This window comes from Lolium rigidum, chromosome 4, assembly GCF_022539505.1.
Source record: "Lolium rigidum isolate FL_2022 chromosome 4, APGP_CSIRO_Lrig_0.1, whole genome shotgun sequence".
Taxonomy (NCBI): Eukaryota; Viridiplantae; Streptophyta; class Magnoliopsida; order Poales; family Poaceae; genus Lolium; species Lolium rigidum.
In genome coordinates, this window is record NC_061511.1 from 154,733,727 (window position 1) to 154,748,485 (window position 14,759).

At 48.6% G+C, this 14,759-nt stretch overlaps 1 protein-coding gene across 1 annotated transcript; it reads right to left on the reverse strand.

The window, feature by feature from the left end:
* Positions 1 to 7,478: 7,478 nt before the first annotated feature.
* Positions 7,479 to 14,759, reverse strand: LOC124647661. Its single transcript, XM_047187569.1, has 7 exons — positions 14,596 to 14,759; positions 11,189 to 11,254; positions 10,970 to 11,032; positions 9,729 to 9,975; positions 9,456 to 9,645; positions 7,817 to 7,941; positions 7,479 to 7,727 (listed from the first exon to the last, which is right to left on the reverse strand). The coding sequence occupies exons 1-7, from the start codon at positions 14,757 to 14,759 to the stop codon at positions 7,713 to 7,715; spliced, it is 870 nt and encodes a 289-aa protein (XP_047043525.1). The 3' UTR covers positions 7,479 to 7,712.

The window sequence follows — 14,759 nt, forward strand, 5'->3', positions numbered from 1 at the left end:
CCTCCATGTATACTTCCTTTAAGCCTATCTTGATTGCGGCCCACCTCGACTCGGTTAAATTACGGTGATAACACATCCCCCCTGGTTTTGGAAATGGTATTTCCAAAATCATTACGCTTTCTTTCGTCGGGTCATGTCGTGGCAGAACCGTCGCAGTATCCGTCACCATGATGACTTGCCTTCTCAACTTCTCCGCGTGATTTGGCAGTCTTTTCTCTTTCTTTCAAACACCACTTCCTCGGAAACTGCTGTGGCATTGAATTTTCACCATATCCCCTTTTATTTAACCACTATGAACGGTTCCTGCTCGCATCCCCCTCGCATTAGCGGTCCAAAATCCTCCTGCGCCATCATGTCTTCTTCCTCCTCTCGCCCTATCGGACCCTTCCGGCCGGTCCTCCATGTCCCGCGAGCCGACGCCGGAGCATAACCCGGCGGCGGTCCATGCGGCCAACACCCGCCGCGCCATTGCGGCCGGGGAGGAGTCGGACCATGACTTCTCCATCCGAGTCCGAGGACGACCAGTCCTCGACGGACGGGGAGAGCGACCTCCGTTTCCTCGCCGACGGGGAATCGGAGGAGGAGAGCGATGACGATCGCTTCTCCTGGGACGACTTCACCTCCTCCGAGGGGGTGGTGGAGGAAGAAGAGGAGGAGGAGGACGACGACGACGACGACTCCCTCGAGGGCTACCCGCCAGCGAAGCGCCTTCGTATGTGGTGGGACGACGACATCAGCGACGACGAAGACGGGGACGAAGCCCCCGTGGAGGGCTACGGGAGTAGCGACGAGGAGCCCATCGGCGGCGGTGCCGATGAGAGCTACGAGGATGACGATGAGGGCGGTGACGGCCCGTAGAATAGGACCTCTAGCATAGGGTCGGTAGTAGTAGATGGGGCAATGTATCCCCTAGTATTTCCTTTTGTGAGCAATTAGCTCTTTATGTAAGAAATCCCGCCTATCAATGAAGAACTGTTCCCCACTTTGATTTTGCCGATTTCTTCTGAGTTTTAATTGAGCCGATTCACCCCTCCTACTGACCTTGCCGATTCATCCCCTTCGTCAATGTGTAATGAGCCGATAACAACACATCGGTCCTTCGACATTCATCCTTCTATTCTTCAACTCCTTAGCGAGCGCTCATCGTTTTGTGAAGAAGGTTGCAACGAGGATCAGCCGACGGTACTTCAATCGGTCCTTCAATGGAGCATCTACCAGGCCTGTTGCCCCCCGAGTCTCAGCCAGAGACGAGGATACGCAAATGAGCTGCATAGACCTGGGCTTGACCGTGTGTTGGGAAGTTCCTTATGCAGCGTCAGCCGATTTGAACACAAATCGGCTTCTTTAGTTCTTGCTGGCTAGATCGGCTCCTTTCCTTTGGTGAATCTAATGTCATCCATCCTTGACCTGATCCGTCCGCCCATGCTGCTCCTGATATTGTTCTTGAAGAGAGGATCTGAGCTTCCAAACTGCTCCATTGAGGAGTTCCTTGATAAAAAATCTCCCTTTGTGCTCCATTGACCCTCTGATCGTAACAGTTACTCCCCTTGAGTCGACGGCCGTGCATCGGCTGCTATACCCTTAAGTCGATGCCTGCTGCATCGGCTATGTTCGAAAATTTTCGAATTTTCACTTTTTGTTTTGTTTCTTTTTTTTTTTTACGGCCGACCTGTGCATCGGCCCCCATATTCCTATACTCATCAACAGAAGATGAGATGCTTCCGTTGCATATCCTCGTATTTTATCTACCTGGGTGCCCCCCCGAGCCGATTCTGTCAAGAGAATTGATGGTATCGGCTCTGTTGGATAACATGTTGAACCCAGGAAGAATGGTGGGTGAGGATAATTTTGGCCGATTCTTGGAATCGGCCTCCACGTTGCTTGCTCGTTGAAGGTTTTGTAAGTTCCCTTCATAAATTTTTTGGGGCCGATCACAAGGATCAGCCTCTCCCGGTTTGCTCATTGGTTTGATCTTGCTACTTGGTCAGGCTGGATAAAACCAACCCGACCTCTGACTTGATGCGCTTGCCGTCGTCCACCTTGAGTGCTCCGAAGAGTCGTGGAGCGCTAAGCCCTGTCGGCAAGACGAGTACCATGTTTGTGCCAGCCGATGTCTCATCATCGGCTTTCCTCTGTTTAGGGCGCCACTCCATTTTCCGTGGACGACCCTCTTCATCCAGGGTTCGCTGAACCTTTGCAGCCAGATCAGGCCGTGCCTTCCTTAGCGTATGCAGGTACACCCTCTCGGCTTCCTCCAGGCCGCGCAATCGTTGAACCCTGCGCTTTTGGGAACGGCTGAGTCCGTCAGGGCACCACCTTGGCCGGTGGTACCTATCTTCTTCCACTTCTCCCTCGTCTTCTGAATCCTCAAGATCTGCCCAACGAGGTGACTCGGCGCGTTTGCTTTGTGGCGGGAGAGGCCCTAGGCGCTCGAACACAGACACATTGGCTGCCTCCTTCTTTTTCGATTGCATTACGGGCAATTGCCGATTGTGGGCAATCGGCTCATTCCTGAATCCCGGCGGTGTACGAAGAAAGGGCGGTCCCAATGCCCGGCGTTGTCATCTTGCTCCCTTGATGCTTCCGTGGCACGGCGCTCGTGCTCCTCCTCATCGCGATCCTGCAGACGATATCTTCGGCTTCTCTAGCCAGACGATCTCCTCTATCATCGTAATTGTGCCGTCGGCGTTGGTCATACTGACTCACATATTTGTTGAGGAAGTGATCAGAGAGGGGTCGCTGATATCTTATATTCTTCACCTCTCCCTCGGTGACATAGCGCTTGCCATCATGACGGAGCCGATCGCGTGGAGCGGCCTCCTCTGTATCCTTGCTATGAGAGCAGCTGCCCTCATCTCCATCTTTGCCAGAGTGGTTTCCAAGTCCTACCATGTTGATGCTGAACGAGGGACCCGGCTGGCAACCTTCAGGGTAGGTGATTTCTACCATGTTAACGGCGGGGAAGGGTTGGGTGTCGACCTTCATGGCGTGCTGGTTGAAAATTAGCCGCCCCTTCTCTATCGCCGCTTGGATGTGCTGACGCCACACCGGCGGTCGTTGGTGGCATGGGAAAGCGAGTTGTGGAATTTGCGGTACGGCTTTCCGTTTAGCTCTTTCGCCGCGGGGAACTTGAGACCTTCGGGAATCGTCAATCTGTTTCTCCTTGAGCAGGAGGTCGAAGATTTGTTCGGTCTTGGTTATGTCAAAATCAAATCCCACAGGCGGCCCCGGTGGCTTTACCCATTTGCGGGCCACGGGGTTCCCCCCGAGTCCACTCAGCCACTCGCTATCTCTTGGCCTCCCGCGGGCACTTCGTCTTCCTCCGTATCGACCATAACTACGCACGCTTGAACTTGTCTTGGTACAGGTCGGGGTGGCGGCTGTTCATATGCCGATAGTTTCGAACCATGTGCGCCAACGAGGGATAATCTGCTTGGGAGGCCATGTCCTTGAGCTGTGTTGCAAGGCCTGCTACCGCCAACTCGATTGCTTCCTTTTCGGTTATACGAACCGAATAACATCGGTTCCTAAGATTCCTGAAGCGGCTGGATGTATTCTGTCACCGTTTCCCCGCGCTTCGATGTAGTTGTGCTAGATCGGCAATGCCGGACTCGGAAGCTTCGAATGGTATTGCATATGGAACTGTTCTTCCAATTGCTTCCAAGGCTCGGATGGAGTTTGCTGGCAAAGAGGTGTACCATCCAAAAGCCGATCCCGTGAGGGACTGTGAAAAGAGCCTCACGCGTAGGCTGATCCGACACCGAAGCCGGTCCTAATTGAGCCAAATATCGGCCGACGTGATCGATGGAGCTGGAGCCATCTGATCCACTGAATTTGGAGAAGTCGGGGAGCCGATATTTAGGTGGCAGCGGGATCATCTCGTAATCGTCGTGGTACGGCTTGGAATAGCCGATCGCCCTTCTTTTCGGCATCATGCCGAGCCGGTCTCTCGGTATGGTGCTGATCGATCCGACTGTGCTGGCCGTAGGAGTTGCACTGCGAAGATTCGCCGGGGTGGCGTACTTGGCCTGCCATGTTTGCTTTTCCAGCTACGGGCCGGCTGCGGAGGCTGGGCTCGGGAGTTTCGTCGGTGTGGCGTATTTAGTTAGCCACGTCACGCTCGTCGCCGACGTTCCTCCTGTCTTCGCCGGAGTCCCCGATGTTGTGGCCTGGTTTGTGAGTGCCCGGTCACCACAATCCGGCACATACATGCACGCGTATCCTTGAGGGATCTCCTTAGGCGCCTCCATTAAGAACTGGTAGTCACTAGGGTCGCCACCAATCCCGTAGACGAGGAATGCCGGTGTAGTTGGCACTTCGAGCGAGTGCTGCCAACGCATATGGCGGCGGTGGACGGGACCGGAATGGCAACTCTCCTTGATGAGTCCCGAGAGCTGGTCCCGACGGCGAGTACCGGTGGCTCATGATCTCTGGATCACGCGCGAGCGACACGCTCCAACACGTTGACCAAGTTCTCGAGTGGCGGTGTAGCGAGTGAGCCACCGGGTAGTTGATCTCCGCCGCGGACCCACGGTGCGTTCCTCCGACGGGGTAGAGAGGTCTATCCCATCGAGCGCACCTTGCGGTGAGAACCCCTTCCATCCGATGCCACGGGAACGGGTTCTGCGAAAAGAGCCGATGAGGTCGGCTTCGAGGGTGGCCTTGATCTCGTTGTATTGCTTCTTGAGGTCATCGAGCGGATCCTCGTAGGTGAGCGGCGTGCCGTCCGCCATCTCGGATGTAGATGGCGATGTGGTTGATGTAGACGATAGTCCCACCGGGCGTGCCGAATGTGTTGACTGCCAAAACCCACCGGCGGGCAGCGGCCTTGTCAACACCGTAGAGCCGGGAAGAGCCTAGAGCTGCGGCTGGCCGAGACCCCTCCGAGCGACGGCCCGCAATGCTCTTCCGGTCACACGCGGCGTTGCGAAGTGCAGGGCGTGCCACCCGACCTATACCTGGTCAGGAAGGTGATGGGGATGCCTCGCTTAGTTTCCTGCAGGGCATACATGTAAACATTAAATACGAGCCTCGATCGGCTCTCAGGTTATCCTGTGAATCGGCTCAAAGAGCCGATCCACCCATGATCCGTGCGGGGCGCACGAATACTTGGTGGTCCTGCTTGATCAAGATAGAGCTAATGAGATCTACTACGATTTAGGGTTTTCACCGCATAATCGGATCATCCTACTCCAGGTTGGGCCTCGCGGCCACGCACGGTGCTCGTAAGCCGATCCTAAACAAGGCCTCAAAACCAACATGAAGTTGATCCTCGGAACATCCCGTTTAGGACTTGCGAACGCCACCCTACGTGCCACTCGGATCCTCCCCCTTTGTAAGGCCTAACTATTGCGGATATTAAACTAATCCTTGTAGAACAAGGAGCAATCGTAACGGATCAGATCTACTAAATAATGATCAAGCGGGGTGCCGCCCCCACGCCCGAGATAGGCGTGAGGGCGGCTAGATATGCAAGGGTTGCACTACGTAAGCATGCTTAAACGAAGAACAATGCTAACCCTAACACATCTAATGATAACTACGTTGCTCGCCATCAAAAGCGCTTCGATACGAGCAACGCATGAACAACGTGGGGCTTGTGCTGCCTAGATCGCAAGATGCGATCTAGGCGGCATGTCGCTTACCCGATAGAAACCCTCGAGACGAAGGAGTTGGCGATGCGCCGAGATTGGTTTGTTTTGGGGTTGAACGTGAGTTGTTGTTTATTCCATAAACCCTAGGTACATATTTATAGTCCAGGGGACTTTCTAATGAGGGCGTGCACTAAACCGTGCACGAGTAAGTTTCTAATCTAAACTAAAATACGATCTAATATGTTACAGATACACGGGCAATTAAGCCCAACTTGGTATGAAAGGCCGATTCACGTAATCCTCCATGTATACTTCCTTTAAGCCTATCTTGATTGCGGCCCACCTCTGACTCGGTTAAATTCGGGTGATAACAGCTACAAGATGAAATTTGTCTCAAGGTGGAGTTTGTTGTATTGTGATCCAAATTCATATACTAAAGGGAGGCTAACTTCTGACGAGCGGAGCGAGGCCCGTCGCCGGAGGCTTGGACCGAAACGTAGGGGTGCGGGGGCGGCAGCCCCCGCGGTACGGCTACGGATCGTTGGCACCGCCTATATATACATCTTGTAAGCCGCCGGCTAGGGTTTATCAGATTATAAGATAACCCACGGCGTTTGTAAACACCTCCCGATATAGTGAAGTTTTCTTGGTCGGCGTCCGTGGTTTTTCTCCTTCGTGTTGGAAGGGGTTTTCCACGTTAAATCTTGTGTCCCCTGCGTATGTTCTTGTTTTCGTTCTTCGTTATTTGCTTGTCGCTTTTATAACAATGGCGATAGTGGCGAGGTCTTGCGCGCGTGACCATCTCAAGGGTGTACGGTGTGTCGGTGTTCAAAGTACCGAGCCAGGAGGACTTGTTGTGTGTCTCCCTAATTTCGGACACCCACTTGCGGATCGACCTGCGGGACGTCAGGTGCTTCAGGTCCTAGCGCGGCCGCTTCCTGCTGACCACGACGACGCCGTCGTCACCGGAGCTCGGCGTCGAGAGAGCTCGATCGAACACTTACCCCCACTGCAAGTGTAGCTACCGTTAGAAACAACTAGCACGTGCTCCTGCTCCATTTGATCGATGCGACAACCGGCAATGACGACCAAGCTGCTGGCTTGCTAGAAGCTAGCGATGACCACCATCAGCTGGCTAGTACAACGTCTACATGCAAGCTTAGAAGTAAGATCGAGTGAATTGGCGAGATGGATAAATGAATGCGAGCCCCGCTTTTCCACGCTGGCAGCCCCGGTGATATACGCTACTCAAATGGATCAGTTTTGTGAAATAGTTTCGAGTAGAGTTCATTTTATGAAATAGTTTGTCGTTTTCGCCTGTTTGCGAGGGCTCCCATGCTATATCTTACTAGAGGAATTGTTGATGGCGAGGACGCCGAGCAGAATGCGCTGGATATGTGTTCTAGCCTCCTCCCCCGTCTCTGCCAAACCGGCAGCTACGACGCAAATGACATCGCCGTTCATGTGGGATACGGCGGCTTCCCCTCTGGTACTACCATGTCTCTCGGTTGTCAAAGCCACAAGCCACTGCTCGGAAGGCAAATGGCAAGGCAGTCGGACTGCTGTGTCGATGCGGGGAGGGTGAGATTAAGGTATCAAAGCTGAGTCATTCCACAGAGAGAGCAGAGAGACAAGAGGTGGATAAGGTGAATTGGTGGAATAATGGGAGAACCGTGTACGCATCCAACAAGCTTGATCTCAGCTTGTCCAAACAGCACGCGTGCACTTTTTAGCACTTGGGAAAGACAATCGCAAATTTCAACCCAGCCTATTTTGTTCTCAAAAATCTTGACAAGACAAACAACCTACATTCCCATGGGATCTACCAGAACGAGCAAACTCATTTCCAAAGAGATGACGATGCTGATAATAGTACCACAAGACGAGCAAACAACAGGCTGTATAAAATGGTTGCATATGTTCCATCAAAGTTTAAAATACTGATGACTAAGTCGATTCCGTGCATGATGTAAACATCATTGCACATACTACAAGCAACATATTAGTACCAAAAGTATTTATATATATGCCCTCCATATAGAAGATGCATCAAATAGATCATAGACGTTAAAATGAGAAGCGAATGCAGAAGGCCTTCTCCACGGTCATGCCTTCCTCTCAATCAGAGTCATCCTGAAAATGTGAAATACATTATAATGCATACTATAGAAAATATCTAAGGCAAAAGCAGAACAAAAAGATGTCAGCTTGATTTACAATACCTCACTGCTACTCTCCAAAATAAATGGGAACTGGCCCTCCTCATGACCTCCAACATACAGAGCCTCATCAGCTGGATGCCTCATTTTCACATAAGATTGATGATCCTCACAGCTAAGGCAGCGTCCTTCAAAAACGAAACAAATTTTAGATGGTGTACGCTTTTGATTTCTAAAAAGTCTAGACTTCCTAATACATATTATTTCCCAAAAAGTAGACTGGGGTGCCTGTGTACATGGGATCCATCCATGGCATACTGATCTTCGAAATAACAGGATAATAGCTCTGGCTTAGTATGACCAGAATACTAGAACTGAGGTCCTGATTTAGCCAGTCTCGTCAGCTCAGTATATGATTAAAATAATGAAAGTATGAATACATGCCTCCAATGAATACACAAAACATATGGAGACCACGTGATTTACCACATGTGCTTCGTGTGATAACTGAACAATTAGAAATTTGAGAGATTAACATGTCATGAACCTCTATCAAAAACCCTATTATGGTGCTTCAGTAAACAGAATTAATTGCACACTCCTGCTTCTGGTAGGTACCACACAAGCCAACGCTGAGGGGTTTTGGTACAGGGCCTGTGTCTGGACAGCGGTAATTGGGAGCATGGTGGTGCTGGTGTCATGGTGAGTGGAAATTGGGTGGTCCCGGTGGTGGTTCTGGGTAAGGAAAAGGAGGGATGGATGAACAACGCAGAAATGCTGGCGGACAGCAGGAGGCGGTTGTGGGAAGATGACCAGTGCACGGTGAGGCCAGAACATCCAGCAATGGGCTCAAAGGGTACCATCTAGGTGAACCAATAGCCGATGCGCTCCATGACTCCTGCACCTGCTGTTGATTCTGGAGGGCGCTGTTCCTATTGCCTCCTCCAGAACTGCATGCCGGGCATTATCTCATCCATGGCTCCTTGATTTGAGGGCATAGCCCATGCCGGTAGGAGCTTGAGAACCAACAGGACGCTGGCAGGTAAGTGTTGTCGCTAGCGAACAGAACCAAGAGGATGATTGTTTGAAAAGCTTGAGAACCAACGTGATTGCGACCTTATATGAAGAATGTCTTTACGCAAGACTATCAGAAAACAAATAGAAGTGTGCCTATAGTTTGATACAGATTCAGGCATTCTTCTATTTGATCCCCTGCGGAGACACTTATCGAGGACACTTGCTTAAGAACAAATCAAGTTGAGTAGCAATCAGGTATAAATCATGACTAAATATGAACGCAAGGCCTGGGCAAGGTAACGGACCAAGGGGGACCTAACCAGGTATGCCACATCAGCTGTAGGTTAATCCCCATATGACAAAAGATCAGTTTACAAGGTTAATCGCCACATGACGAAACATCAGCTTAGGGTAGTAAATTTACACAAACTTTTCAAACAATTCATATGAGTGGAATTCCTACTTAAGAAGTCATTTTTGTAAGGTTTTACATATTTAAGATTAACAATCCACTCTATAAGCACGGCAGTGGACAGATAAACAGATTAACTATACAAACTAGCCTGCCATTAGTCAAATAAAGTTCCGAACATATTAACGATAAATCACCTGCCCCGTTCATGCAACAAGTCATTGTATAGCACTACCATACTACTACTAGTCATAGTAAAATTTAGAAACATACCATTGTCATCACAATCCAAAGGCTTGCAGCAGAGAACATTACAAGTGTCTCCGCTGGGGATCACTTCAGCAAAAAATAAAACCATGGAACCAGCCTGCTTAGCTGTGAAGTTGAAATGTTCATAGAATTTCAGGCATTCTTCAATAACGTAAACTTCTCCTTTAATTTCATCGAACACAAAGCGCATCTCCTGAAAACATTTCTCAGATTATAAATGGCAATGTGCTCAAATAAAGAATAACAAATTAAAAGGAAAAGGAAAAGAGCACAAACCCCAGCAAGACCCTCTTCATCGTTATACTTCTGTAAAGCATATTCCATGAACTTTTGCTTACGATCATTATCAAGCTTTAGTATTTCTTCCTTCGTTTTCTTTTTTACTTCTACCTTTGGTTTACTTGCTTCATCTTCAAGATGTTTTTCGAATGCTGCCTCCAAATCACTCAGCCTCCAAGTTGTTACCTTTCCATAACTATCGGTAAGAAAAGGATTCTCGTCGTCATCACTATCATCGTTAGAACTGAAACAACAAATTAGGAAACATAATTAATCATATAAGCAACACTAATGATAAATTAGGAAACTTGAAGTGACTTCAAACAAGCCGCCATAAAGATTCAACAATTAGTAAATATAACATGCGACAACTAATAATGACTGGCAATTTGATGCTGGAGCTACAAATCTATGGGAGATTCCCTGTGGTTATCCTCTAGTGGGTATTTGGGGAAGCCTCAGTCCACATTCTCAAGTTGATTCAATGGAGCTATCCTAGACAGATGTTTTACTGGAGTGATGTTGAGCTGGAGTAGAGTGTCACCTAATTCAATATTTCATTTTAATGGAGCTGAAAGAAAAAGATAGCAAAATTGCAAATAAATTGTAATACCAAAAGAGAATGATTATTTTGCAGCTATGGATATATTGATGTAAACTGTACAAAAAACTGTATGTCCAGAGAGCAATGGTTAATCTAGTGGTCATAAATGTCTATACAAACTTGACAGAAATTTTATTTCCAGAGAAGAATGGTTCATAAGGTATTTTATGATCATCTGTAATAAACCAGTGCACTAAATCATCTGTGATCCAAACCTGAATTATCATGCCTGAGCGGAGTGGAGAATATTTCTTTGTGTTTACTATTACCATGTGTGTGGGCTTGTAATTTGTGATCTATTATTGTGTCATAGTAAAAAAATATTTCTTTTAGCTGCATTGTTCACAAATCTGAAGGTGAATTGTCCACACATCACTCTGTATGTGTAAAGGCAAGACAGATCGCTGGACAGTGCTGATAGTACAATCAAGTGATTGATCAAGAATAACTTTTCATTTGACAGGCCGAGATATCAGTTGCAGTTGCTCACTGGTGCAAACAAAGATCTGATCTCATGTTATACCTACAATTCTAATTGCAACATCCAGAATTCCACAAATTCGAAGTAAGTGAATTCAAGCATAGTACTTGTTCCACTAAACGCATGGGGTGGCATGTTGGTGAAAAGAATTACCTGTGATGACGAACAGCAGCATCTTCACCACGATTTTGCCCATCACTGTTATCGGCGCCGTGCCTGAAATGATCCAGCAACCGTAAAAAATAGCTAGTGACACGCACGAAGCGATGGAGAAAGCGATGCAAAAAAACATTGATAAACACCGCCCATACTGTGGTTTGAGTAAACAAAATCTCGGCCATATTGAGAAAAACTTTATATAATAAGTATTACCCTGCAGATGATTCAGAAGCAGAAGGTATATCGTCGTCGCAATCAAGCAGCGATAGTGCCTGGTACCTTCATTGGTCAACAGAAACTGGTGAGATTGTTATGATGGAAAAAATCGCAAAATATATATACAGTATCATTTGACTTGCATGAGGTTTGCTAAATGTTGCTGCATGCGCAAATATACCTATTTACTGAATTCAATAAGTGGGGCGCTCCCTCGCGGACAAGTGCAGCAGAGGTGATTGGCGAGAAAGAGGTGGACGGGGATGAGGACGAGGAGGAGGAGGAGGTGGTGGTGGTGGAAAAGAAAGAGAAAGAGACGGCGGTAGTGGACGATTAAGAGGAGAATCGGGAAGAGGAGGAGCAGGAGAGGAAGGTAGTGGACGAAGATTTCCCCCCCTACGAATCGGGCTGGTGCGGTTCGACGACTCCATCGATTGGGAAATCGGAAAAGGTCCGCCGCCCAGAGGGATTGGGAGGGGAGGGCGAGGCGGCGGCGGCGGCGGCGAGTGCGAGGCTTTGCGGTATTTTTTATTTATTTATATTACTACTTCTATGATGTGGCTCCGTTGATTTGGTTGGAAATTTGGAACATTTTTTCTTTGAGAAAATTATTACTCAAAACCACACACTTCAGCGACCTTATATCCGTTCAGAGCATCTCCAATACATGTTGCATAGTACAACAGCTAAAGAAAATTTAGGGCACAAAAAGAAAACGTTAGTTCTCAGGACGGTCAACCGTGGTGTCTTCTCTTTTCGGTGGTCTGTGTATCTTACGTTAGTTGTTAGGGTGGCTCTGTGTGCTATCGTGATGGTCGTGCTCCATGACACTGGGGCACTTGTTTAAATTTTTGACCGGTTTCATGCTAATAAACCGACAAATCTCTGTACTTCTGCTCTATTAATAAAAATATCTAGTCTTTTACTATGTTTCTTTTAAAAATTAATTATCAAGGCACTACAATTTTTTCGGCAGATGATATGAAATATGGCGCCCAACATAAGATTCAACTATGAGAAGAGACGGACGAAGTACCAGTTGGTCGTTCGGCTGTGTGGCTAAAGATTTCTTTAATGACATGTGTTTTAGCGCATGTTTGGTTTGTGTCCCCATCTCACCATACCAAAAAAAATTGACCATGCCAAATATCCTCCCACCTATTTGGATCACTTCTTGTTTCCTTCATTGATTCCAACCAAAATGTTGGCAGCCTATGGGTGGCATAATCCTGTGCCAAAAAATTGGCTACGCAGTTTGGGTAAGGCTGGTGTAGGTGTAATCCAAACACACCCTTAGTGCCAAATTTACATCGCTAGAGGATATAATATTGGAATTGCAGATTCTAAATCTCACTCGATGCTCTATCCATTGGATTTGCTTCACGATTCGTTCTGATATGATATTGGTGGGTTGCGGTTGATATTTTTCTATAGTTACAAATAGGTTGTAACTATGATTTTCTAGTTGAACAAAAATATTTAGACCGTTGAATTTGCTTACAGATTTATGCTAGCCTATATAAGTTATACATGAGCTGCAATTAGGTTGTAACGAGACTTGAATAACGTCCCAATTTAGTTAAATCTAAATTCACTGAGATCTAGACGTGCCCATACGGAACTCACAACCCTGGAAGTGGAAGCTTAGAGCTAAAAATTTACAGCATCAAATAGGGAGACCACATCTATTGAAGCACCCTTTTCTAGAGCCTTCTTATGTCTACGGTGTAATGCTTCCAAAAGAAAAAAAGAGCGAGGAAAAACTGATGTGACCAACTTAGCATCTGCGTTTCCCGCAAGAAAACTGTAGGTCTGTAGCATCTAATTTTGAGGTGCTGGTAGCTTGGATTTTTACGCAAGGTTCCTTCAAGCTAAAGTTTACTGAAAAACATGAATGCGGCATGGGGGAACAAGAGATGGTAGATCAGCTTACCTCTGGTTCACCTCTTCGTCAGCCATAATCCCGTCACTTCGATTTCACGATGTTTGGAAACAGGATATGATGTCGCTTGTTCAGGCCGGTTGTGTTGCTATTGCGATTGTAGAAGAGGCAAAGGCCCGCCGTGGCTATCCAAGTTACATCTAATCGTATACTGATTCGAGTTTTAGTCTGGTTCTGAGTGCAGTTTGTTTATTGGGCGGAAGATATAGCTAGAGCTGAATCGGAGTTGAATCGAAATAACAGAAAGACCATGAGGCTCGCTCAATAGGAAACAACGCCGTGCTGCCGTTCATACCATAGCAGCAAATCCAGAGCCCGACTCGAACCCAGGCTCAAATCCTCAGCCTAGCATAGCAGGTCACGGCGGGGAAAATCTCCAGCGGGCCGACTCATTCGAGCTCTTGCCTGTTCCAATCGGTTCGCGCGGATAAACGGATCGTCTGCTCACGTTTCAGCTGGGCTAAGCACCTCCTTAAGGTTTGGGACCACGGCACCAAGGGCGGCGGCCCTAGATGGCGATGGCGGTGACGGGGTCGACCTGGTGGTAGGTGGCGGGTGTCAGGTGCCGCTGACCGTGGCACCGCGGTGGTGGTCTTCTCTCTCGCCGGAGGAGATCGGCTAGTTGTGTGGCTAGCCGTGGCGGATCTTGCGATCCGTCGCCTAGCTCCCGATGGCGAGGCGCAGCTGCCGGTGAAAGCCGGCCCGGACTTCGATCATGGCGGATGATGGCGGCACGTTTCGTCGTTACCTTGTTGAAGACATTGTCTCTACAGTCTGCGTTCTTCGCTTGGGCTGCTCCAGGGGAAACCCTAGACCCGGGTCTCCCGGATCGGACAATGGTGGACCGCAACGCCGTTCTCCCTGTTGGGGGTATCGTTTTTGGAGCAGACAACGGATGACGGTGGTGCTGAGGTGGAGCGGTGTGCTTTTGCTGTATCGGCATCGTCGAGTCACCACGGCATGGTGCAGTGGTGTCTCGGGACGGATGCAGTGTGATGGACATGCGCAGGATGGTGGAGTCGTCTGGCGCCGTGGCGGCATCGATTGCAAGCCTGGCATGGTCAATGTGATGATCTCTTTTTTTTTTAGAAATGGGTATTACCTGGCCTCTGCATCAAATAGATGCACACAGCCCTATGTGATGATCTCTCTTGAAGATGAAGTCGAGGAATACGGCGGTAGCAACTTCTATGGCGTGTGCGTTGGCATATGCTGAGAGTCTGTTTGACTGGATGTGCTTCTCATCTGCTATTGGGCGGCCTGGGAAGGCATTTGGTTTTTGGATGATATGAGTTGGTGAGTTGTCACCCCCTTCATCCCTCTGTAGGTTTAGCAAGGTGGATTCGAGTTTGATCTTTTGTATTGCTCTTGTAAGGTGTTGTGAATAATCTAATAAAAAAATACCGTATACATCCTTTGGATGCAGAAGCTGGGGCAATATTTCCCCCATTTCGAAAAAAACCAAAGGCATCTCCGCAGCAATGGATGGCGGCATAGGCTCAAGGGGAGGGCGTCTAGGACGGCCTCCGGGCCATCGGCCTGGCCGAGGCCGAGGTCGCCGAGGAACGCGTGGTGGCTAGAGTCAGCCACCACTGTCCCCGTCACCACTACAATCGCCACCATCAT